The sequence below is a fragment of the Pimephales promelas genome, chromosome 24, assembly GCF_988280905.1.
Source record: "Pimephales promelas chromosome 24, fPimPro1.hap1.1, whole genome shotgun sequence".
NCBI lineage: Eukaryota > Metazoa > Chordata > Actinopteri > Cypriniformes > Leuciscidae > Pimephales > Pimephales promelas.
Genome location: NC_142792.1, coordinates 5,426,319 through 5,453,032, shown reverse-complemented (window position 1 = coordinate 5,453,032; position 26,714 = coordinate 5,426,319). Strand labels below are relative to the sequence as shown.

At 38.6% G+C, this 26,714-nt stretch overlaps 1 protein-coding gene across 4 annotated transcripts in view; it reads left to right on the top strand.

Moving 5' to 3' along the window:
- The first annotated feature begins 5,655 nt into the window (after positions 1–5,655).
- ptprz1b (protein tyrosine phosphatase receptor type Z1b) overlaps positions 5,656–26,714 on the top strand; it is a 32,162-nt gene continuing 11,103 nt past the window's right edge. For all 4 annotated transcript variants that reach the window (XM_039667648.2, XM_039667647.2, XM_039667646.2 and 1 more), the window contains exons 1-12: positions 5,656–5,897; positions 15,299–15,364; positions 20,722–20,901; positions 21,406–21,557; positions 21,718–21,813; positions 21,893–21,959; positions 22,048–22,205; positions 23,427–23,577; positions 24,503–24,687; positions 24,857–24,983; positions 25,286–25,338; positions 25,444–26,005. In XM_039667648.2, the coding sequence (XP_039523582.2) occupies positions 5,831–5,897; positions 15,299–15,364; positions 20,722–20,901; positions 21,406–21,557; positions 21,718–21,813; positions 21,893–21,959; positions 22,048–22,205; positions 23,427–23,577; positions 24,503–24,687; positions 24,857–24,983; positions 25,286–25,338; positions 25,444–26,005 (1,864 nt within the window). In that variant the 5' untranslated portion in view covers positions 5,656–5,830. The remainder of the gene's footprint in view (positions 5,898–15,298; positions 15,365–20,721; positions 20,902–21,405; positions 21,558–21,717; positions 21,814–21,892; positions 21,960–22,047; positions 22,206–23,426; positions 23,578–24,502; positions 24,688–24,856; positions 24,984–25,285; positions 25,339–25,443; positions 26,006–26,714) is intronic.

Here is a 26,714-nt window from a genome sequence, read left to right as displayed (position 1 = left end):
TGCGTAAAATGTAGTTCTCCCAGTGACAGCTAGATGGTGCACTTAAAACATTTTAATCTCACTTCTAATGTATAAATGTATTTCCTCTTATCAAAAGACATTTGCTCATTGATATATGTAATGTTGGCCCTCATTACTGCCTCCAGAAAGTGATGCCACAATATGTTTTGGAGCAGTTAAAACTCAGGAACTTTCAAACAGAATTTTGTCCAAATCTTCTGAGGCTTTTCAGTTTTTCATTTCTTCAATTTGATCCCATCCCATGGATTCATAAGTCAGCACTAAGAAAGAAAATCATTTTTGCTGCTTTTTTTTCCAGAAGTTTCTCCCCATGCATGTTTTGAAGTCCTCGTGTTCCTCCTGATCCCAGTGACTCATCGTGGCCATTAACAAACAGGAATTAATTGTGTGTGGGAATGCTATTGAAAGTGAGCTCCTTTGTAGGGACAGAGAGTGTCCATTGTTCAGTACTGAATGTTAAAGAGAAAGAAGAGCACAAACATTTGAGGCCTTAGATAAACTCTCATCGATTGAAAAGATAGTTTCCCCCCCTCCATAATTACTAATTAACAACAGACCTTGAGATCCAATTCAGAAAGATGAAAATGAAATATGATCTGATCTGATTTGTGTGAAAACCCATTTCAACCACATAAGAAAATAAATCGTGCTTTCAAAAAAAATCATAATTGACAAGTCTAAATCTAGTCCCAGACAAGCAACCTGCACTGATATATCTTAAAATATGTAAGATGTCTCAAAATGCACCAGTAATGTTTTTTTTTTGATAAGGCGCGTTTATCAAAGCTACTATATGTCCTAATTGAACTTATCCTGGCTTAATCTAAGCCCCGTCTGTGAAACCAGGCCTCATAATTTAGTATATCATAACTTTTTATCTCATAAGTTCAATATTCTAAATGAAGATTTACCAAAGCTTTTTACTTCTTCTTTTGTGTCAGAAATTGGCTTATAGTTTTTTACAAGGACAGTCATGTTTTCGTGTTCCACTTTTTGTTAACTTTGAAGTGCTGATTCTTTCATCTCGGTCTGTGTTCTGGATTGTTAGTCGTGTGTGATTATGGGTCAGCGCTGGGCTGTTAGATTTCTTCTCTGTCTCTTTTCTCTCTCAGTTGCTAAGGAACTGAGATGTGGCATAAGTTGCTGTCATGCTTCTGAGTTTCAGCACCTATTAGCGATCAAAGTGATTTCAGTAATCTGCAGTGTTTTAATAGTTTAATAAGCACACCATTGGGACCGGCGAACCAAATCGTCTAATTAGCATTCAATAAAGACTCAAGTCAGGACAGAGTAAAAGCATGATAAATGACTTGCAGCTTGCAATGAAAAATGCTGCAGCTTGTGAGGATCACAGCTGTAGATCTCATTACTTACTGTATTACATGTCAAAACATTCATTAATAACAGATTAATCCTTCATGCCACTGGCATGCCAACAAGAAAAAGCACATCAAATCCATTAACATAAGTGCATCATTTGTGCTCCAAAGCAAACTAAAACCGCAAACTTCAAATGTTTTCATGGAACAGTTTGAAAGTTATAAGTAAATACTTTGGAAGTTCTGAGTGGTTTTGAGATTTGATAGATTTCAAGCCAATAATTATATAGAAAGAACATAAAAAATACACTGCTTGTTGTGTATATTTTTTGTATTTCCAATGTTACCTTCACCTAAAGAACTGTTCCCTGGATTCCAAAGGCAAAGGGATTACGAGTTATTCAGCTGATGTTGGAGCTTTTTTGTGTGTGTCTTTCTTTTCTTGTGCGATTAGAAGTCGCACACCGTTGTCCTCTTTTCAGCATGTGTGCATGTGTGATTTTTCATCTCTCTGAGGGGGATAGAGAGACAGTGGTCTGTGTTCAGATGAAAAGCCCTCAGCGCTCTTCCTTTGGGCCCCTCTCTCTCTTTCTCTCTCTCTCTTTTGGGCTCAAGGAGCCCTGATGTCACATTTCAGAGACTTACTTCAATGTCATGGTGTGTTGTGAAGGGATGGAGTGAGCTGTATGAATGGCTTCCATCACACCCCAGGGATGCTCATCAACACACTGTTCCTGGAGAATAAACCTTCACAGGACTCACTTGTGTATAGGGTGCAGGAATGGTGTTATTTGTCCAGTGTTTACTGGTTTTATGTTTGTGCATTGGTTGGAAAAAGTGCTCAAACCATACATTTTATTAAGGAGAAATGTGCTATTCCTGTCTGAGCAATCAGACTACTTTATGATTCTTGCCTTGTGGATGTTGAAACTTGTGTGAAAAATCCACAACAGACCACAACACCCTATAGCAATCACCATAGTAACCACTTAGAAATGCCTTAGCAACCACCAAAACACCCTAGTGAACACACAGCAACCACAAAGCACTCTTGTAACCACTTAGTAATGGATATCAATCACCGATACACCCTCCACCTAGCAACTCCCTAAAAAGCATCCTCGCAACCATTTAGTGGTGCCTTAGCATCGGCCAAAACACTTTATTAATGACAAAGCATCCTGGTAGTCAGTTAGCAACCACTAAAGCACTTCAGTAAACACACAGCAATCACAAAGCACCCTAGTGACCACATAGCAACACCTTAGCAACCACCAAAGCACCCTAGTAAACACACAGCAACTAATCACAAAGCACCCTAGTAACCACTTATAAACGCCCTAGCAACCACAAAATTGCCCTTATAACTACCCTGATTGCAAACGCAAATAGTAATCAGAAAGCACCCTAGTAACCACCCAGCAACCACCCTGGTAACCACCAAGCAATATTTAGAAACCACAAAATACACCCTAGTAACCACTTGGCAACTACCAAAAGCACCCTAGTAACAGCTCAGAAATGTCGTAGCAACCACAAAACCCTGCTAATAAACGCAACAAGTCGTACATGGGCAAAGTCCATTCTAAATCTAGTAATATGCCATTTTTATGGTTGTAAAATGCAAAACTGAGAAGTCTGTTCATAATATGTAGATAGTGAACCCCCCGCAGATAAATAAGCAGGGGGATTTCGAACGGCCCCTGTAGTGAGATCTGCATTGATTTGCAGCGCGTGGCAGGGTGCCAGGAATAGAGCAGCACAGCTGGTTGTCGATATTGTTGATATCAGTCTCCACATCCAACCGTGGACAAATCATCAGTTCGATCCAGCCAGTGCAACCGCACAGAGAAACGCAAAAACCCAACCAAGGCAGAAGCCCGAGGTCACGTGATGCGAATGAGCGGCTCTTTCTCTCATAGTGGAGATGCTTATCTAGAGTAACTCAATCCTCATGTGTGAAGGGAGGACCCTGTGAGGTTGTTGTTATGCCATTTACGGCACCTTCAGTTGTAAACCGATCTGCCTCTTTCACTAAAGCAGATCATGGATTCTAGACGCATCTGACAGAAACTAAAGATGCCATTGATTCAAAGTTGTCTGGGCGTTTCGAGTCAGTGGAACTAATCTGGAGGTCGTGATTGGCTGAAATCTTAACACGCCTTCTTCCTCTTCACTTTTACGACTGACCGATACAATCCCCAGTGCCGTGTTTGCCTCAGTGTGACCCCTAACTCTCTCCCTCTTTCACACAGTCTCTCTTTTGGTGGCTTTTGTCCACCTCCCAGTGTATTATTGTCATCCAAATGTCCCCAATTAACAATGCTGCTCCTTTTTCTGAAAAGTTGAGACCCGGATCTCCATCAGGATCACTGTTTTTCTTAAAGGAGTAGTTCACTTTTAAAAAAAACTTTTGCTGATAATTTACTCACCCCCATGTCATCCAAGATGTCCATGTCATTCTTTCTTATGTCGAAAAGAAATGTCGAAAGGTTTTTGATGAAAACATTCCAGGATTTTTCTCCATATAATGCACTTTACTGGTAACCAAACGGTTCAAGGTCCAAAAGACAGTTTCAGTGCAAACTATAAACGGTTCAAAGGGCTTTAAACGATTCCAGACGATGAATAAGGGTCTTGTCAAGCGCAACGATCGCTCATTAAAAAAAAAAAACAAAGTTTAAGATTTATAAGCTCAAATGGTCGCCTTGCTCTGTTCAGTGATGCACATTTGTGACTCTCCTGTTCGAACTTGTTCATCTAAATGAACAAATATTTTTTTTCGTGTCATTTGGTTCATTCAACGAACGAAATGAACAAACTGATTCGGAAAAAGATTAGTTTAGTTTGATGAACGAGGTCGAACATGAGAGTCACGATCGCGCATCACAGAACAGAGCAAGGCGACCATTCATCGCCTAAAATCGTTTAAAGCCCTTTGAACAGTTTGCAGTTTGCACTGAAACTGTCTTTTGGACCTTGAACCGTTTGGTTCCCATTGAAGTCCATTATATGGAGGAAAATCCTGGAATGTTTTCATCAAAAACCTTCATTTCTTTTCGACTGAAGAAAGAATGACATGGATATCTTGGATGACATGTGGGTGAGTAAATTATCAGCAAACGTTTTTTTTTTTTTAAAGTGAACTTCTCCTTTAAGACCCTTTAGTGGCAGAGGATTGAAGAATAAAGGAGGTGCACTGTTTACCAGTCAAAAACAACGCAGCATTGTTGACATAATCGAACACAATATCTTTGTGATTGAAATGATTGCAAAGGTGCATCGGTGCATATTTCGACCACTGAACCCACGGGAACCGTGTTTCAAGCACATCATCAACAGGTTTTGTTGAGTCTAAACTGGGCGGTGTAGACGTGTACAATGCGCTTCTCTGAAAGCTGAAGGAGCTGTATCAAGCTCACCCTTATAAAAGCCGTCCAGCAAGTGAAGTAGGTGCCCTGAATAAATTATGCAAATTTAGCAGAAAGGATAACAACAGGGAGTGCAGAAACAGTGTGATTCTGTGAGATTTAGAACAGGCACAAGATGTAACCACATGCTTTTCAGAGTGTAAGAATCAATCATTTTTGTCATACATAGACAATATAAGACATGAATCTAGCAATTGTGTAAATTGAATATAAAATGTAAATATATGTATTTATGTATATGCATTCTTGTTACAGTTATGTTTATACTCAAACTGAAAATAAATAAATGCATTTGATAATTTCGAAATTGAGAACACTGGAAACCGCAATGAATTGGTCAGTTATCACAAATGTATTATGTTTTCTATAAAAACCATTTGACTGGAGCATGACAGTATTTTTGCATATATTACCAGTTTTATAGAGGTTAGTGCTTCACCTGGGGGGACATTGTAAAAATAGCAACATCTACTTAAACCTAAGTGCAATGACTTAAAAATAATGCATAACAATTTTTACTTTAAAAGAAAATTGATTGACTTTAAAAGTGTAGCCTATAATATTTAATTTATATTAAGACATTAAAAACTAGTGATTTTCTTTTGTTCAAAACAGTCCAAATATGTCAACATGCAGCTTTCAGCATAAAAGTCCTTTTATAATAATTTATAATATGCATGCACACACATAGCCTACTACACTAACAAACACACGCATTGCATGTTGTTTAAATCTCATAAAGCTCTATTATAAAAGGTCCGTGAACTTTACATTCAATCTTGCGTGTCACTAGCACTGTTTCTTGACCATGCACGTCCAGTTAGACTGACCGCGTAAACCGATTGATTATGCGCGAGACTGTCGAGGCTGTGGGCGGCGCGTGAACGCAGCGTCTCTCCTCTCGCGCGCTATGATCATACAGTGAATGAAGCTCTAGCGTGGGAAAGACAAACGGGATACGAGAAACGCTAACATGGATCCAGTGTAACATCACTGCAATAGCTGTTATTGCGTTATCAATAGACCAGCGTTCACTCTTCATTTAACTCGAGTCCGAAGATGATGCGTCTGATCATAGCCAAATCACATCTGTTCATCGCACAGCTGTGGCTCATCTGTCACACAGGTAACGCGTCAATACAGTCAGGAGTGATGGATAGGTCCTCATAGATGTGTGTTTCTGTTTGGACATGAATGCATTGATGCGTAAAGTTGCATGTATCCAAGCAAGAGCTTTAATTCCACAGGTTGTTGGTGCATTTATTAATGTATGATTGATTAATGGATTATAAGAAGTATAGCAATAACTGTGTTCTAAAAACATTACGATGTGTTGTTGAGTGAACGAATCAAAGGTTTATGCATCAGATGAGCTGAATTAATATGAATCATTTTAAATGTTTTGGCTACGTGTGTGTGCTATAACAAGGTTTTATTGGTTAATTTCTGTCGTACATAACAATCCAATAACAGATTTTTGAAGATGCCAGAGTGTATAGGAGTTTATTAATAAATATGAAGTGTGTAGGCTTATTATGCAGGAAGTGAATTGCCTAATTGTTTTTATTTGTATTTTCTTGCAGTCGAATTAGATTTGTTTATGGATGCTGTGCTTAATATTTAGTTCAGTTTCAAGGACTTTTCAGCTGCAGGACAGACTTTGGCTCGGTCCTCTTGGCACACGATCACCAATATGATGGTCTTTTAATCTCTCTGTCTCTGTTCACCCTGCTGAATTAAATGTAATTTGACATGGTGGAGAAATATAAAGCAATGTGCTTTTGACAGCATGTGTCTTGGGCCATCTGCATCTCTGATGCCCTCACACACACACACACACACACACACACACACACACACACACACACACACACACACACACACACACACACACACACACATGCACTCACTCACTCACTTACTCATTTATGCTGGTTTCTTTTCTTCAGAGTGGATCTCAGTGCTGTGAGTGTAACAATACACAATTGTCCTGCTATTTCAGTCTAAAATGATGTAACTGCTGATTTTGCTGAGAAGCATTAGTTATTTCTTGTTCAGGAGTAACACAGGCAGCTGTGCTGTCACTTTATGTGTGTCAGAGATTTACAGAGTGCTGGCGCATGTTACACCCTGTTGTTGGATGTGATGGCAGGGGAAGCCCGTTTTGTGCAGCTTTTGTCTCAGTGACGCTTATTCACCATTAATGCCAGCAGCAGGAAGAGAGAGAGAGAGAGATAGAAAGAGAGAGAGAGAGAGGGAGATTCTGCCCACCAAACACATAATTGATTGATTCGCACCAGGGTCACCCTGCCATGTCCAAACAAAATAACCACAGCATGCGCACTGGTCGGAAAAATGCAGTTTAGTTTCTCTTGATCAAATGACTGACAGTGAAAGATTGATTTTCATTGATTCACCTCCATAATCCAAAGGCATTTCATTACTAAACATTATCTGACATTGACAGGCATTACCAATCAATTGCCACACTTTGCGACAACACAAACTGTTATATTTAAAATAACATTTTATATTTGATTTTGTTCGCATTCATTATCAATCATAAAATGTGTGGTCTGTAATATCTCATTGTTATTTTGCACATTTTGAACTCGTCTCCGTTTGTTTTATATGTATAAAGAGTTATTGGAGATGCTAAAAAGCTGCTGTTCAGACCTTCATGGACTTTGCTTTGGTGGTATTTGGCACCAGAAGCCTGAACTTCTCCAAGGTTACACGATACCAAAAAAGGTTCAGAGAGGACATATTTAATACCTGCACAGTACACATTTGTACATGATTCTGTTTCAATAGAGGATATTGTCTCAATCAATTGATTCTCAACTTGTGGGTCATGACTAACATATATGCAAAATTTGTAATCACTTTATTTTATAGTGTCTCTGTCACACATGCACTATATTAAATAAAGTAAATGCATAATTGCAAGCAACTAACCCTAATCATGTAGTAAATACATGTAGTTCACCAATATTACGGACTCCTTAAAATAAATTGTAACCCAAATTTGAATCGTAAAATGCAACAACTTATGAAATCATGCATCGCTAGAATTGCAAAATAAATAGGCTTATCAGTCTTTAAAAGAAGCTGAAAACATTTTTGGTGTTAATGTCACATCCAATCCAATGGTATTTTAGAGAAATCTGTCTTTCATTTGGTTGAAGCTCGTCAAACTGGACATGCTATAATGGACATGTTGAATGACATGCATAAAAGAAAATACAACCCACAGGTTCACTCACAATGGACATAAATATGGTTTGCCAACCACAAAATCTTTTATGAATTACTGGTGATGACTAGAGCATGAAACATTTAGAAAATGTAGGAGAAATCTAGGAGACAGTTAGAAACTGATGTTCCTTTTCAGCCTATGTCATGTTAATCATTTTACATATTGTTAAGCCTGTGGATTTCCTGAAGCCAAACCCGGTGAGAACGACTGCTCAGTATAACCTTTATCATCATCAATAAATAAATCCATGGCAAATCCACATTAATTATTGATGATACGGCCTATTTAAAACTCAGAAGTCGTTACCCTATTTAAGCATTAAAAAAACCCAACTCCACTGAGTTTTGTTTATTGGGACATGAAGGGATTGCCAGGACTGTGTGATGTTAAATCGTGTCCTTCTGATTCCTGCAACTTCTGTGAATCAACCTTAAACTCAAAGAGCAAACTGTCCATCAGTGTCCAGCAGGGCTGAACTGAACAAAACACAACCAAACTTTGCACGCCCTTGAATATGTACAAGTGAATAGGAGTGAGTAAGAGTTAACAGATGAAATAATAACTACTAAGTTGAACTATACTCCACAGTAATCCTAAAACAAGCTATTAGCTCCATTGGGATAGCAATATTGATTTTTTACCGACACTGTCCAGTGGGATAATGAGTGTCCCAGCGCAGGCTTGTGTCTGTGGGAGTCAACAGCTCTGCTGAGCACTAGCTCCAGTTCACTTCCAGCTGTGTCTAACACAGCCTGGGGCAATATTACTTGTACCGTTATGTCATCCTAAAAAAGGAGACTTACATAATCAACAGAGGCGAGCTAGATATTAACTGCACATTGATTTTAATCAACCTGAAATGTTTTGTGCTGAACCTGATGCCAACCGCTTAGAAAAGGGCATTTTTATAGCTCAAGTGCTTTGTTGATCGTCGTATCAATGCTGTATCTCAATTATACCTGCATTTAAACAACATGCTAGCTGTTTGTTTTTGGCCTAAAACATTCCCCAGAGGAAAGCTATTCAGCGTTGGGGAAATACAATCTCCTCGCATTCGGGACCAGCCGTCTTAATTTCACTTCATTTCCGTTGCATTTTCCAGTGGTCGTATTGCTTTCCAATGTGTGCGATTTGATTAAAGTCGTCTGGATATTTACACGATCGCGGAGTATCGTTTTCCACCGACTGAGGTTGTGCATGTGGAAGTGGAGTTAAAGAGCTTTAGATGTAAAATTAATTGCCTGCTCGTCTCATGTGGCACTGGAAAAAAAATGGACGTGCCCTGAAAAAATATTTTTCACTCTTTAATTATTTGTGAACCTCTCTAGCAGTTTCAAAGAATCGGCATGAAACACATTGAATTGAACATGCCTTTTTGTGCGTGTGTGTGTGTTTGTGGTGTAATTTTCACTAAGAAATTGATAGTAAATTTCACAAATGATTCCAAAGAAACAATTAATTAAACTTGACTTTTTGAAGTAGAAAGACGTACTGTAATAATCTGTTTTATTTACAATTTTACAGTGTATGAGACTATTTTCTGATGTGAATGTCACAGGCTACATGCTTAACTTAAGCAGATTTCTTTCTTTATTTTCTCTCCATGTGTTGAAAAGATTTCTTGATTCTCTCTGTCAACACTCACAGATTTTCTTCTTGTCTATGGTGTAAATATTTAGAGAGGAGGCATAGAACTGGAGAAAGCGTGAAAATTAGGCTGAATGCTGAAGAAACAGAAAAGCGGTCTTCCTCTTGACCTCAGGATGTGGAGCTGGAGCTCCAGTAAAGCACCGGCAGTGTGCTGAACTCATAAATGCCAGTATTCTGGCTTTGGCTCGGTCCAGCGGACAGATAGTGAGGCGAGGAAGGAAAGCTTTTCCCCGGTTAAAGAAAGATGGAGTATTTGGTTACCTTTCCAAATTGTGTCTGACCTGGTGTCTGTGCCGATAGGGAGGAAGTCCTAATGGCTGAACGCCACCGGAGGTTCTGTCTGTTGTCAAGGAGTTTCCTCTGGCATGTCCTAAGGCTGAATGGAGAGCCTCTCCTGCTCGGATATGCCGTGACCAGCCGAAATAAAAGCATTGGATATTATGTATTGTCAGACACAACGCTTGTTCACTATAATGGTATTTGCTGTCAAATCTACTGAGCACCTATGGATCACAACAGTTAATATTGTCCCACAGCTCTTTCTTTGTTAATATTTACCTCAAGATGCAGTTATTTATGGACAATAGTAGTAATACTATTAAGTAATAGTAGTGCAGATGATTTGAATAAACAAATTCCTAACCCCGAATTATAGTTTGGGTGCAAAACTCTCCATACAAACAGACTTGGCGACTAGTTTTGACTAGTTTTTTTTCTTATTTCTTGGTTTCGTTGCATTTTTAGCAACTATTTTAGCACACTAACTGGTGTGCTAACCAGCAAGTAACGCTAGTCACATAATCAGATTACTTTTTTCAGTTAACTAGTAAAGTAACGCATTACTTCTAAAGCGACTTGCATTCCTCTGAAAATTTAATGAATTTTTATTTTTCAGAACAACCATGTACATTCTCTTAAAAAAGCCTTATAGTGCTCAACTGTCCTAAAAATGCATTCTTTAGATTTAAATCATTTCGAGTTATACAAGGTGAAAAGGTAGTTTATTTTTTTATATCATCCTTGCTCAACAGGGAAATCTTACAACAGGGAAGAGTTGCATAAAATACTAAAGCTAGTCTTACAAGTTAGTCATCCAATTTTTTTCTTCAAGACTGTTCAGAACTTTTTAAGTTAGTTACATAGTACATTGGTCTAATTTGATACCGAACAGTAAGACTGATTACCCCTAACTAACTGCTAGTTGATCATAGTTCTTAAGACACTGTCTTAACATAATGGCTTACATGGCTAACATAATGTTTATGCAACTGGCCCCTGGGCCAAGGATGTACGAGCCAAGTGTTACTTGTTTACATATATATATATATATATATATTAAAAAAAGGATGAGCAGCACAGCCTTGATTTTCTCCTCTCCGGTGTCCTGTCCTTCAAAAACATCTCAGACCTCAGTTTATCTTATAGAGAACTGTGCAGTGATAAAGAAATTTGCTAAAAGTTGGATTAGTGAGTTTATGTGCAGCGTATAAGAGAACTGGGCTGGGGTGTCGGGGAAGGTATAAACCCTCAGCTGTTCACTGGCATTACTACCTTCTGCCACAGTCAGTACGTTCTCACGCAGACCACATGACACTTTCCCTCTGACCCCTGCAGCAACAGCTGGCACAGGCTGCTGCCCTCATCTCCACGTATGAGGATTCCCTCTATCTCTAATGCATCAAAAACATTAACTGAAAATTGTCTTTGAAACAATAATCTTATGTCAGAAGTTGCCTATATTTAACAAATAATCCCAAAGAAAGAAACTGTTAAACAAAACACAAAAGCCTTCCTCCAAAATGTCCCTTTAGGGGCTCCGTAGGTTTTGGACCCCATTGACTTTCGTTGTATGAAAAAAAAAAATCGTCTTTTGTATTCCACTGAAGAAACAAAGTCACACAGGTTTAGATGTCAGAGTGTGCAAATGATGACAGAATTAACATTTTTGGGTGAACTAGCCCTTTGAACTCTCGTCTAGGCAAGATGGATTATATTTCAGGATGTCATATTTCCAGCCCTAAAGTTGCTGCTATTAGAGCGAAGTTTTAAACTTTTTTTTTGGGTGTTTTCCAATCCTTGACCTTAGGGATCCGAATATAATCCATGCCCTTGGAAACACATGTCATAATTCAATTAGCTGTCCATTCGAACAGTTTCGTTCCCCTGTGTGCCCTCTTAATGTCAAACAGGTGTTCTCCATCATGTGAGCGCAGCGACGGACACAAAACAGTTCACAGGCTGCGTTTCATCAAGACGAGGGGAGGGAAGTCTGCGTCGGAAGTTATTTAGTGACACGGTGAGGAGGGGGGACTCAGATTTAAGGCCCCGTGTTTTGTTCATGAGTTAGAAACATGACGTGTTGGCCGGCTTCCCCGAGATTTTTCTAATCCTCTTATTTATTTGAATCAGAGGTTTGCAGAGGGCAGAGGATGGTTACAATCCCCATCCCCCATCCATTTCCTATGCCGTACTGGACACATGGATACCGTCTGCATACTGAGAGCCTTTCCCAGTCAAAGCCACCATCCGAGTGCGACGGCTTTGACCGTGTGACTGTAGTAAACAACTTCTGCCTGCCAGATAGTTTTCATTCAAGAAATTTTGCACTTGAATGTGAAACTTTGCACTTAGTGTGCTCAAGCCAGAATTGGGTAGTTTCCTTACTGAAAATGAATAATTTACCTTACCTCACCTTCAAGTTGTTCTAAACCTGCTTGATGTTTTTTTTTTGTGCTGAACGAACACAAAAGTAGATATTTTGAAGAATGTTGGTAACCGATCGGCTGACTGACACAAGGTGACTCTTATCATTCAGATGACATGAACACAGGCTTAAACAGGCTTGCTGCTTGTTTTAAAATATCCAAAAATCTAATAATTTTGTGTGTCTGTAAAATCCAAGAAAATCCCCATTTCTTTTCTTTTCATTTTGTTCTGTGAGAGAGCAGTGAGAATGCATGCAGGATGTGAAATTTAATAGGGGTCCAGCGAAGGGCTTGTTTTATTGTCGTTAGATTCATTAACATTAAACTGTGGGCAATTTTAATCTAATTTGCCCTAGGCTTTTCTTTCAGTGCCTGTGAAATGGACCCGAGCCAGAGAATCTCCGGGGCTTTATTGAGGCGCAGGTTGCTGCTCTTCCTCAGAGTATGATACTGTGTTCCTGAGCAAAAGAGTCTTTTCCACTCGCAGTTTCATCGCCCTGCCAACTGGGATTTACTCCACAGACCCGTCAAACACAAAGCCTATATTTTAAAGAAAGACATGCCCTAAAGAAATGTGTGTTTTACCATGTTTTACCACAAGAATACTGAATGTAAATACTAAATAATGTGGTGTGTCGCAATGATGTTTGCTAACTAACAGTCATTCACATTTGCTCTTGACACTGATCTTCAACCCTGTTACATTTTTGAACGGCACAAAACAAATATTTGTATTCTATAAAATATGATAACAAATAATATAGTATAATATTTTTAAATATATAAACACACACTCACTCATTCACTGTGTGCGTGAGTGTGTGTATAAACAATTACAAATAAATTAATAACTAAATAAATTAATAAATAATAAATATTGGAATTAATGTTTTATTTAATGAAATAATTATTTTTTAAAACAAATAATTGTGGATATCATTATTATTATTTTAAATATAATATTGTATATAAAAATATTAGTAAATAAAAGTTTGCAAATATATATGTGTGCTCACATTAGTCAGTACATATACATACACTGTAAAAAAAATATTGTTTGTTTAACTTAAAAAAGCAAGTAACCTGGTTGCCTTAATTTTAAGCTCATTGAAATGGAAAAAGTGAGTTAATACAATGAAGGAGATTAAACATCAAAAACTCAAAATTATATGTTATCTGAACTAAATAAATTATTTAAGTTGATTTGACAAAAGAAAAAATGTGATTAGTAATCATGAAAATATTTTTTTACAATGCACGCACATGTATACACAAAGACACATATACAGTATATATAAAGCAAAGAGTATATATCATTTTTCACATCTACCTTTATGTTATGTTTATTTGACCTCACTAAAAATATATTGAAAAAGTTATACTGTTTCCTAAGAAAGCTACTTATATGGACAGCAGAGGCACTAATGTTCATGAACATCACTTGTGTCTGAGTATTCTTTGTAATAATGGCCTGTTCTGTGGCAAAAGTCTTCAAAGGATCTATTGTAGTCACGGTTCTCAGTCACCATTCACTGAGTAATGGGCTCTGGGCAGGGATGGCTGCGGCAGGGCCGGCATATTACATGTTAGAGCTGTCAGGTCAGGGGGGATGACTATGCTAAAATGCTCGTTAACTGACTTTTACATGCTCCATCAGTTTTCATCATCTCCAAATCCCTTAAAGAGAGTTTACACTGAAGATTGACTTGTGTAGTGTAGCCTGTTTTAATATAAATTTTGGATAAACTATTCCTAAATGTACTGTCAAAGTATGTGAAGATGGTGTTTCTTAGAGGTTAGGGTTAAACTAGACACAACTGTGTGTGTATGAGGTCATGTGTCCCTTCATCTCCGCTTTCCCTTGTTGTACACACTGACATTTGTCTTTTGATGTGTTTGGGCAGGTGTCCTCACAGCCTCATGTGTTCTAGCACACACATACATTTGACACCATACACTAGCACATACATCAGACAGTAATGTCACTCAGTCATGGTGAAAAACACCCAGTCTAAAATAATGACCTTTCCCTCATCATGCTTTCATTTAGAGATATTCACACCACAGTCACTGGAGAGCGTAATGAAAGGGGGTGAAATGGGAATGACCTAATTTTAAAAGCGTAACCTTCTGTAATACCCTAACAACTGCCTAGAACACTCTTGCCACCACATAGCAATGCAATGCCATTTTGAACACCTTAGCAGCAACATAGCAACACCCTAACAACCACATAGCAACGCACTATACCACTTAGAACACTTTAGTAACTACATAGCAGCACCCTGGCAAAGATCCACAACACCCTAAACATCACAGTGTTCCAAGTTTTCGCTGTAAACCACCTAGAAAACCTTACCAACAACATAGCAACACCCTAGCAATCACATAAAAATGCACTATGTGGTATTTAGACCACCACATAACAACCACCTATTAAACATCCACAACACCTTAAAATCACAAAGCAATTCACTATAGTAATGCACTATGCAGCAGCAACATAGCAACACCCTAGCAACCACATAGCAATGCACTATATATACACCAGAACTCCTTAGTGTCTGCATTAAAATGGCTTAGTAAACATCCACAATGTCCTAGAAATTACAAACTAATACACTATATGGCAATGCATTACACCTTGGCAACACCCTAGCATCCACATCATGCAACATAGCCTCATTGTGGCAACTTTTGTATTGTGGAAACCCCCAAAAAATGAAAAAATAATTTGCATTTGTATAATGGATTACAACACTGTTGATTCCAAAGATTGTTGTTTTATTTTTGTGGTTTCTATGAAATGAAAGACTGTAAGTATACAGGACACAGGCTTTACGCCTCATGCATTTGTGCTCCGCTGAATTACTGGTGCATTGACTCCAACTCTCCTCATCTTTCCCATTCCAGATCTGGCCACGCCGTACCTAAGAGGGCAGCGCAAATTCACAGAGGACGTTGACTGGTCTTACACAGGTAGGTAGACAACGAACAAATGCCCTTATTGTGTGCTTTCTACCAGACTTCAGTGTGGCATGCCACTGGCTTAAAGCCTTAAAAACCTTTTCTCCTTCGAGCGAGAGATAGGGATAAGGTAGCAGTAGATGGAAGTGAATAATGATGGATCAATGTCCGTTCTCCATTAGAAAGACGGCAGTGAGTCAGTCGACCTTCTAAATGAGAGGTACCAGCACACACCGCCACTGACCCGCCTGTGCAGGAGATTAGCTGAAAGTCTTAGGCACTTTAAGATACTAAAGTCTTGAAAAAAATAGTCAGTGACTTTCAGGATTGTGTGAGGCCCTTGACTTGTGGCTTTTAAAGCAAGCCGGAGGACGCTTTAAAAATGGTAGAAAATACTATGGAAGCTTGTTTACAGTAACTGCAAATAAACGTATAATTGCGAGTTTAAAGTCAGAATTGTAAAATTCTGAATTCTTTTCACAGAATTGTGAGATATAAACTCACAATTGCGAGTTACAAAGTCCAAAAAAGTCAGAATTGTGAGATATGCAATTAACTCGAGGAAAGTTTATATCACAATTGTCTCTATATTACACAATTCTGGCGTTATAACACACAATTGCCACATTTTATCATGCAATTCTGGCGTTAAAACATGCAATTGCAACTTTATATCACGCAAATCTTACTATAACACGTAATTGCGGCTATCACACAATTCTGACTTTATAACACACAATTGTGAGTTTATATCATGTAATTCTGACTTTATAACACGCAAATGCGACTTTAGATCATGCAATTATGACTTTATAACATGCATTTGTAACATTATATTACGCAATTGCAACATTATATCATGCAATTCTGAGAAAAAAGTCAGAATTGCGAGATGTAAACTCAAAAAAAAGGATGAATTGAGATCAAAAGTCACAATGACCTTTTTTATTTTTTATTCAGTGTCGTAAACAAGCTTCCATGGGCCAAAACTGAGTCACTGAGTCACAGTGAACAAATATTGTTTGAATGACTGAAGTAGAGTAGGATACTGAGTGTGTGTGTGTGTGTGTTCACTGAGTCGAAACTAAATGAATTAACATGTGAAAGAGCACGCTTGATTGTGAGGCCCAGCACAAACCTGTGAAGAAATAGAAAGATACACGTTTCTCTGTTTAACTCTAATTGTTTCACGTAAAACCCTCTCTCCTCGAACAAAAGTTGTCAAGCTTGAATGCTAATTTGTTCATAGACCCTTGGAACTTCAGCTGACAGTCACACAGTGATTCTCTAACGCTTCCCTGTTGTGTGGGAAATGTCTTTTTTTATGTTATGCACTATTTGTGATTTTATGTGAACAGATATCGTGGACTCGCGATCTGGTCACACAATTAAATGAGCAATATCCCATGTCTATTTTCACAAGGGTGCTTTAACACATTAACACCTTTTCTTCACTTCTAATCCGTATTAGCATCTTTTGCTGTGGGAACATTTAGGCAAATGCAATTGACCAGATACCTTTTATTGTGAAAATGACAGAAAGCATTCTGAATTAGCTTTCAGTGTTTTTAAATATCATGGGAAAAGCAAATCCTGGAATGCTTTGCGATGGAAACCAACAGCCGAATGCTGAATATTCAGTATATCATATAATAGTGTGCTTACTGTATGTAGAGCGTCCCAAATTAGTCACTTATTAGGTTCCATTTCAGTCAGGATGCAGCTGTGTATGTAGGCAGTACTGTTGACTTGGTTTTGGGACTCTTCTTGAATCTGCTCATGATCGTTGGTTATTGTAGCATGCCCGTCCCCTGTTGATCCTGTTTTCCGAACCCCAGGGGTGCGTGTGATTCCTGCCTCTGGCATCGGTCCCTCTCCCGTCTCCATCTGCTGCGGGGGCTGCAGCTTTTTCCTCCAATCTACATGCTCTGATAACCTGCGGATAGAGCGTTTAGAGACGCCCGCCTACGTCCTCAGAAGCACCTCTGCTATTATAGCTCATGATCTCGGTTTAATTCGTGAAGCACAGGGAGGATGTAATGTATACAAATACATATGTTTTCCCTATAGCTAATGTTGACTTGTGAATTATTGATCGATCGCAAAAGAGACATTGCTTTATGGTGTACACAAGCTGCAACACAAGTTGTCATGGAAACAACACTACAAGTTACTCACACCCAAGCTACATTCATTTTTAAACCATCCACTTGTTCCTGACACTGAGAACCCTCTGAAGTGCATGCGTCTACTGTATCCAGTGTAGACAGCATCAGCAATTATAATGGGTTCTAGTTGCTTTTGACGCGACACAACCCAACGCTCATATCCAGTGTATAGGCAAATGTCTGGAGGGGCTCTGGAGGCGGTCATATGCAAATATATCTGCCTGTGTGACATCACAGATCTCGCAAAATCAAAACAAGCCATTTTTGTATCTTGATTAAATAAATGCTTTGTTTATAATGAGGAGGGCGTTTTAAGCTGTGAAACTGGCAGGATCAAGGCATTTAATTTCTCATGTAATGACCCCTTTAAAATAACATAAAGATTTATATATGTGTATATTAATATGTAATATGTTAATATGCATATATATATTTATATATAGATTTATACTCCTACTAGCCCCTTTGGTGAGTTACATTGTATATAATATATGCATTTTTCATTTATAGTCTTTTAAAAAGCCATCGGAAGTAATAAACTAAGTGCAATGTAGTGTTGTCAAAAACACAGATTTTTCTATACATATCGATACTGAAATATCTGAAACGCTTCCAATACTCTTTTCCCACAGAATAGATAAACAAAACCAGCTGCATTTTCTCGCCCTCTCATCTCTCCGACAGCAAGTTTGCACCAAACACACCTCTCCTCACTCACTCGTTTCATTTGCTGTGGATGAATATTGTTGGTGTTACAGGGCTTGCATTTCAGCGTGGGATTGCACGTATTGTGCATAATTTGACAGATTTATTTCCCACACCCAAAGTGCGCGCACATAAATCCGCCTCTCTGTATTAAACTGAGTTATTTTACGCTGCTTGTGTTTAAACCCTCAAATACACACAAAATAATGTCAAAAAAGCCGATCTTAGCTAGTATTAAAGTAAACACAGTCATTTTTATTTTAGGTGAACGTAAACAGTTTAGAAAGAAAACACGTGTAACAGTATAATGGATCTGTGCATCAGGTCTTAAAGTGACAGTAGCCTAATATACCTGCTGCCAAATTATGAGATAATGTTAAAAATATCTATATGAAATGATCTATAGGATATGATATATAATTATAATTATCCATAAATATAACTAACCATCAGACAAGTGAGTCCTTTTTTAATTTGTAGTGGATCCACAGACATTCACAACGGTTGTGTGTTCTACTTCTGCCCTTTGCTGACCTTCCTTAGTGGAAATTGAGAGGAAACTGTTGTGGATAATTGTCTGGTGTAATCAGACTGAATGTCGGATGGATCAGGGTGTCATTATGGAGGGGGAGGATTCCACGATAACTGCTCCCATATGTGATTGTTCATTCCCATGCGTCATAATACGGCAGATTGCTTCAAAGGCCAAAGCGCATCCTACCTGTTATTATTACAACACAAATATTCAAAATGTCAGAGCAGCCCAGAGGTCTCAGAATCCTTTAAATGACTTCAGGCTCTGCATTTATGCCACATCTCTACCGGTTACCATAGCAGCAGCCGTTCTCTTTGATTACAGTGTATCCACGTCGCCGTGTATGTGTGTGTCTGCCGGGCCAGATGCTGCACCGCTGTAACCTGACAGACTCATAGTTCACCTTGCCAGCAGACGCTGTTTTCCTGTTGAATGTGGACGCCATCAATCAGGCTAATGGCAGACGTTTGTCTCGCATGTCGATATTAAGCACCTCGAGGATGTGGTTCGGTCCTCTCAGCCTAATCCTTTATAGCCTTTTAGAGCCATATTAATTATGTTGTAGCTTTAAAGGGTGAAGAATTAACAGACAGCTCGGGAGGTGAAAGTGAAATCACTGTGAAAATATACACTGTAATTGTCCTGCCAGGGAACATTAAAGCTGCTAATTCAGATCTTACGTTTCATCGTGTAGTTAAAGAGGCGTCCTCGGGGACAATTTTAATCAGATGTGTTTATGTTTGTGGGTGCGTGTGTGCGGTTTATTGCTCGTGCTAGTTCATTGATGTGTGACCCATTGCCATCTGCTCCGTGAGTTTATCATCTGTTGAAGTCAGTGTGATATGTCACAGTGTTGTTCAGTATATGTGTTCAACACCACTGCAAGTGCATTATTTTGCTCAGATCAGCACTGACACTTCATATGCCATACCATGTGCCTCAGACCTCAGTATAGTGCCATATGCCATTATTTTACATTTTTGGCCTTTTATTTATAGTTTACAATAGAGAGAACAGGAAAATATATTCAGAAGAGGATGTTGAAAATGCTGAAACACAAATTTGTTTATGTGACCACCAGGCCAAAGCTTTGGCATTTGCTTTATTAAACTACTTTTTTTTTTATGTTGCACTATTTGAGTGTTCACCATCACACAGGAGGCCAGATTTACTAATAGCTTGTACCAGCGCAAATCCTCTTTTGGCGTTAAACTACTGTCAGGATTTACTAAAGACACAGTGAAAAATGAAGGCGTGGACAGGGTTATTTTGCAGCTGATATTATTGCATATGCATTTGAAAGTTTTCCCTTTTAGACGCAAAATGTATGGGCGGAGAGTATTTAAATCTGTTTAAACCAAGATCTGCACTCGTCAATTTACTGGTATTTGCATCATTATTTACCGCCCCCCCAAAAAGCACATCTTAAACCAGACGCTAACTGGTAGATTATGGAAATGATCCGGCAGCATCTGTGTTTTTTTATTTTTTCTTCGTCAGTAGATATTGCGCAGAACTTTCCACTTCCATCTGTGCTTTTGGGGAATTTTGTTCTCACACTAATTTGCCCTGTTTAGTAAATCTGGCCCACTGTTTTTTTTTTTTGCTTTTTTTTTTGGAAAGCTGCTGCTCTTTCTATTCGTTTAGCATTTGAGGAGTTCTTGGGTTATACAAGAAGTTATGATCTCATTAACTGAGAGTTTATGGAATGTGTTTCTTTTTAATTAATAAAATGAATATTGGCACATTTTCATGACTATTTAAATAAACAAAGGTGATTTAAAATGGTCAAAGACAGAAACGCTGGCTGGTTACAACACGTTGCCTTATAGATTCATATAAATGTACCTAAAAATGAATTTTTAAAAGTTTTGTTGCATTAACTAAAACAACAAAAGTCTTTATCTGAGTTGTTGCAAGATTATTCCCTTGTTCATTTGTCACACCCTTACTCTTTACAGGGGCCCTAAACCAGAAGCATTGGACAAAGAAATATCCAGTCTGCGGCAATGCCAGACAGTCTCCCATTGACATCAGTGAGGAGTTCACTCAGGTTAGGATGCAGTACCAGAACCTGCAGCTGGAGAACTGGGAACAGCCCACCGACGATTCCACCACCATCACCAATGATGGCAAAACAGGTCTGCATACCCTCCCTGGGTTTGTGTTGTTTACAAATTTCAGTTGTGATGAATTGGGGATAAAACCACTTTTTAAACAGCACTCAGTGAAATTATACTGACAGGTTAACTCCCCTGAGCGATGTCCTCCGATGAATGCAATTACCACCTGAGATTAATCGCTGGCAGACTAATGGAGCTGCTGAAGAATAAAACCTCCTGAAATGACAATCGTATGTCTTTTTCTTACCTGTAAATGACAGCTGGGTGGCTTTGGATGGTCTGTGCTTTTACAGGAGCACAGAAGAAAAGCTTGCACTGAACCTTTTGTTCTGATTTGACACTGTGTGAATGACAGATTATTCCAGCACAAAAGGCTTAGCTTAAAATGAATCTTTTATCAAGGCGAAGAGATGAAAGCTGAAGTATGAGCAATTAGGATTGTTGAATGAAGAATGCGTTTGCACATGGCTTGCGTATGGACTCGCGGTCATTGAGTTTATGTGTGTGTATCATGTTTCTCAGTGGTAATCAGTCTGAACGGTCAGTACTTCATAAGTGGAGGTGGGCTCAGATCCAGGTTTAAAGTGGCCAGGATCACGTTCCATTGGGGCCGATGTAACGCCACTGCAGACGGCTCTGAACACAGCCTCGACGGCAACAGATTCCCTCTGGAGGTAAAGTTCACCACAGAAATCACAGTGAATCAGGTTCTCTGCAAGATCGAGGATAACATGGAACTGCATTCATTTCATTTCCCACTAATCATACCATGATACAATAAAAGTCATGTGGACTATAAATGAAATATATTCTCTCTCTCTCTCTCTCTCTCAGATGCAGATATATTGTTTTGATGAAGAGGAGTTTGAATCCATAGACGAGGCGATAAGTAGCGGAGGAAAGATAGCTGCTGTAGCCGTCTTATTTGAGGTGATATTTTCATCCTATATATATTAACCTGTAACCTTTTTATTATAATGATGACTTTAAAGTTTGATCTGTTCCTTAGGCCAGCATTGAAGACAACCAGAATTATGTGGCCATCATTGATGGGGTGAACAGCGTGAGCCGATTTGGTACATCCTTGTTTTTCCACATATCAGTTTCATTATTTCAAATTCATCTGCAATCACCTACAATAACATGCTTCTATCTAACATTAAGGTAAAAGCAGCCCTCTGGAAGCGTTTTCTATGCTTCCTCTGCTTCCACAGTCCCCCGAAAAATACTTCATGTACAATGGCTCACTCACCACGCCACCCTGCTCGGAGAACGTGGAGTGGATCGTGTTTAAAAACACAGTGGCCATCTCAGAAACCCAGGTCAGGACATCTCAGATTATTTTCTGTGCAATTTCAACACACAATTTGGCTAAATAAAGTCAGAAGAGTCTTGAAGATCAGCCTAGTGAGAAGTTTGGGGTCACTATTGCAGCCAATTGCTCTTTTGTGTATGTGTGTGAAAAAGAGAGAGAGAAAGAGAGAGTGAGAGAGAAACCCCTCACCTAAAAATGGATTGTGGTGAATACATCCCTGACAGCCCCTTTAAGCTATTCTTGAGCAAACGGAGGCGCATGCATTAATATTTCAGCTGGCCGCCGCCTGCCGTGTGGATCAGAGATAAGCCCTCGGTGGCGAGGACGCAACTTCGCCCCTCTTATCCAGACGCACTTTTAAAGCTCAGTTTTAAGATGCGAGGAGGTTTTTTTTTGTCATGCGGTTGTGTATTTTTTTCTTAGCTCTCATGCCTGATCCACTTTAAACACAGCCTGTTTCTTGGGCATGAAAATTTGATGGCGCGAAACACAGGCACGCTGAAGTATGGCTGATGACTCTTTAGCACTGGTTCAGCATTTGCATAAATTCACTCACGGATATAAAGCCATTCAAGCCATGGAATTCATCTTAATTCCAATTTAAATACAGTCAATGTAACAAGTTAGTAAAACTTGGTTGTGCAAGTTAATTTGGATACTTGCTCTGTTATTGTTGTTGTAATGTTGCTCTCTGATTGGTCTGTTGCATCTCTCTATTTGTTGTTTAATGCTCTTCTTGCACAGTTTAGTTAGTTTTAGTTAGTTTAAGTAAGTTATTTAGTTTTAGTTATTTTGTATGTTTTAGTTAGTTAGTTTTAGCTATAGTTTTATTTAGTTATTTGATTAGTTTTAGTTAGTTTTAATAAGTTGGTTAGTATCCAGACATAACTAACTTGTGAGATTACTGTATAGTCAGCCAGTTTCGTATGTATTTAATTGTCTTCTTAATTTATTTATAAGTTTATTGATTGTATATATTTTCCAATATCTTATTTATGTAATTGATTTTTTTTATTTAATGTTATTTCAAAAGTATTTTACCAAATACTACATTTTACATTATGATTATTATTATTATTATTAATACAAAGTTCTGTCATTAAACTCTAAATGGTGCAGGCTGATCGGTCCTTAACTCAATCTTCTTGCAACCACATCATTCTCTATAGGTAATTCTCTATATCATCCTCTCACTATCGTCTATTCATGCATTTTTGTATATTTGTAGCTGGAGGTCTTCTGTGAGGTGATGACCATACAGCAGGCCGGATACGTCATGTTGACCGACTACCTGCAAAATAACTACAGAGAACAACAACAGCAGTTTATGGGCCAAGTGTTTTCATCCTACACAGGCACAGAGGAAGTCCCTGCACCCAGTATGTATACTACACACTCATTATGTACACAGCACAGCTTAACAAAGACACTCAGAAACAAGTACTTTGTGTGCCTGTGCTAGAATAAAATAAGGATCAGAGAGGAGTGGGAGGTCATCTCTCAAGGTCAAATCGAGTGTTCGCATGCATCTTCTCTTCCTCTGACCGTGGACACACATGCTTTTTAAAAACCCTGCAGGGAATGTGTGTTGCCTGGAAACCACACTTTGAGGCTTTTCCAAGAAAACAAAAATGCTCCAAATCTGTTTCAAACAGAGTTTCAAAGAGAAGCAATTTTCTAAGTTACTGATATTTGACTGAAGTTACGGCTACTTATTAGAACGAAAGCATGATCCAATTACATAATGTTCTCTCTGGCCACAATGCAGCCCATTATCTATTATCTTATTGCTTAAAGGGATAGTTCACCCAAAAATGAAAATTCTGTCATTAGTTACTCATCCTCATGTCGTTCCAAACCCATAAGACTTTTGTTCATCTTCAGAATATGTGAATAAAAGCCTAAATTCAATCTGAGCATCATATAAAGCTATCATGTCTCTTCAGAAAAATGGACTAAACCGCTTAATTCATATGGATTCGTTTTACGATCGCTTTATGAACTTTTTGAAGCGTCGTCAAAGTGTCAGTTGCATTGCTGTCAACGGAGCAAAGGAAAGCTCTCATATTTAATCAAAAAGATCTTCATTTGTTTTCCTAAGATGAACAAAAGTCTTACAAGTTTGGAACGACATGAGGTTGAGTAATTAATGATAGAATTTTCATTTTTGCATGAACCCTTAAATCATCTCAGTTCAGTTCAGTGTTTGAGTTCAGTTCAACAATAACTGTTAAAAGTTGTCAGGCAGCTGTAATAATTCAGCTCAAGTCAGTTCAATGTAATTTCAAGCTCTTCTGTGTTTAGTGTGCAGCTCGGAACCGCAGAACGTGCAGGCAGACTCCGAGAACTACACCGGCATCGTGGTGACGTGGGAGAGACCACGGGCCGTCTATGACACCACCATCGAGCGCTACTCCGTCACCTACCAAAGACTCCAGGGCAAAGACCCACCCAAACAACAGTATCTGACAGATGGAGACCAGGATGTGGTGAGTACTTTCAACCCATCCACATAAGGCGTTTGATATGACAGCGTTGACTGAAGCATGGATATTTCAGTCAACATTGTTACATGATAGCTGATAGTTCATGGTTAGACTAGTCCTGATGGTTGAAAACAGGTGTTATGAAATAGTATTCTCTTCTTTTATTTTCCAGGGGGCCATTATTCATAATCTGCTAGCGAACAGTAGCTATGTTGTCCAAGTGGTGGCGCTGTGCATGAATGGACTGACTGGAAAAATGAGTGACCAGGTTATTGTGGACATGCCTCTTGAAGACCCGGGTAATGCTGAACCAAACTAAAAATTTGAGAATCAAAAAAAAAAAAAAAAATGGTTGTATCAAATTTCACACCAATACCGAAAGTAAAAAAAAAAGAATATATATACTGTATATATATATTTGGGGTTGTGCTTGATTGCCAGGAACATTTTATTCAATGCAAAAAAAATTAAATTTAAAAATGTGTTGTGTTTGGGGGAAATATAACCCGGATATTTCTTTGTGTTATTACCCTACTACACAGTATTATTATTATTATTTCCCTTTTGAATTAATTCACTGTTATTTTCTTTGACCTTACAGTAAATGAGCCTGATCCATTTGGTGATATAACAGAATCAGAGGAATATAATGAGGTGCATTTTTTTCTTCTTCTGAATATAGATTATAAAACTATTCATAAATGATTGCATCATGATAATACTTAAGGTTTTTATGAGCTTGATGCATTTTGTTTTCAGGGAACATCTCCCCCTCCTTCCAAGTCTCCGCCCAGCCGGACCCTCATCCGTGATTCCGGAAGTTCCATCTCCATCACCACAGCGACAGACCAACCAGGTTTCCTTTTTCCCGTCGTCAGGACAACCCCCATTACAGTCAGAGGAAAAATTACAGAGGAGTCTTCACTGTCATGGTCACCTGAGCAAAATAAGACCGGAAATGAAACCAAGCGGCCACTGAGCAAACTCATCCCAGAGGAGAGCGGAGACCTTCCTCACAGCAACATGGTGGTCACAGATGTCTACTATGAGGACGTCATCAACACCAGCACCACAAAAGCCTCACCAGATCTGAACAACAACTTTCTCACTGCACCGCCAGATTCTCAGGACCAAGAGACCTCAGTCAGGACAACCAAATCTTCATCAACTTCTGCATTTGGACAACTGGTGCCAAAACAGCCAGTGAAGACGACCACCGTCACCCCTACAGTAAATGCAACTTCAACCGCTAATGCAAGCACTGTGACTACTGGATCATCAATGAAGATCATTTCTCAGACCACTCAGCCCCTGTTTAACGGTAAGACTATCTTGATCTGGGTGTTTGCCTAGACAAAACCTTTCGCTAAATGCTATCTTGCTTGCAGGAAAGTAATGGAAACGCTGGTTATGTGAAATCAAACAATACTAGCTGAGTAATTCGATGATTGCATCATTATAGAGCAGTGTTTCCCAACAGTTTTCATCTTAAAGGGTTAGTTCACTTACCAAATCATTTACTTACCCTCAAGTTGTTCAGAACCTGCTTGATGTTCTTTCTTCTTTTAAACATAAAGGAAGATATTTTGGTAATATTTTTTCCCCATTGACTTCCATAGTATGGAAAAAAAAAGTACTATGGCATTCAATGGGACCAGAAACTGTTTGGTTACCAACATTCCTCAAAATGTATGCTTTTGTGTTCATCACAAGGAATAAATGAATACAGGTTCTGGTATATTTTTGGGTGAATTATCCCTTTAAGTACTCCTTCATAAACCGCACCCTTGTGAAAAAGAATTAGATGTTAGCATACTTTTAAAAAGAGAACTAATTAGAAAAATAATATGCTTTCAATACTTAAATGTGAACAGAATGTAATGTATTAATTGCATGTCATTTGCAAATGACATGCAATTAATATATTACTTTCCTCCGTCTTAAAAAAAATGACATTACAAAGTGCGCATTTTTTAGAAGTGTTTCTTAACACACTTTTAAGTGCCCTTAAGTGGCCTTTTACGTCATTA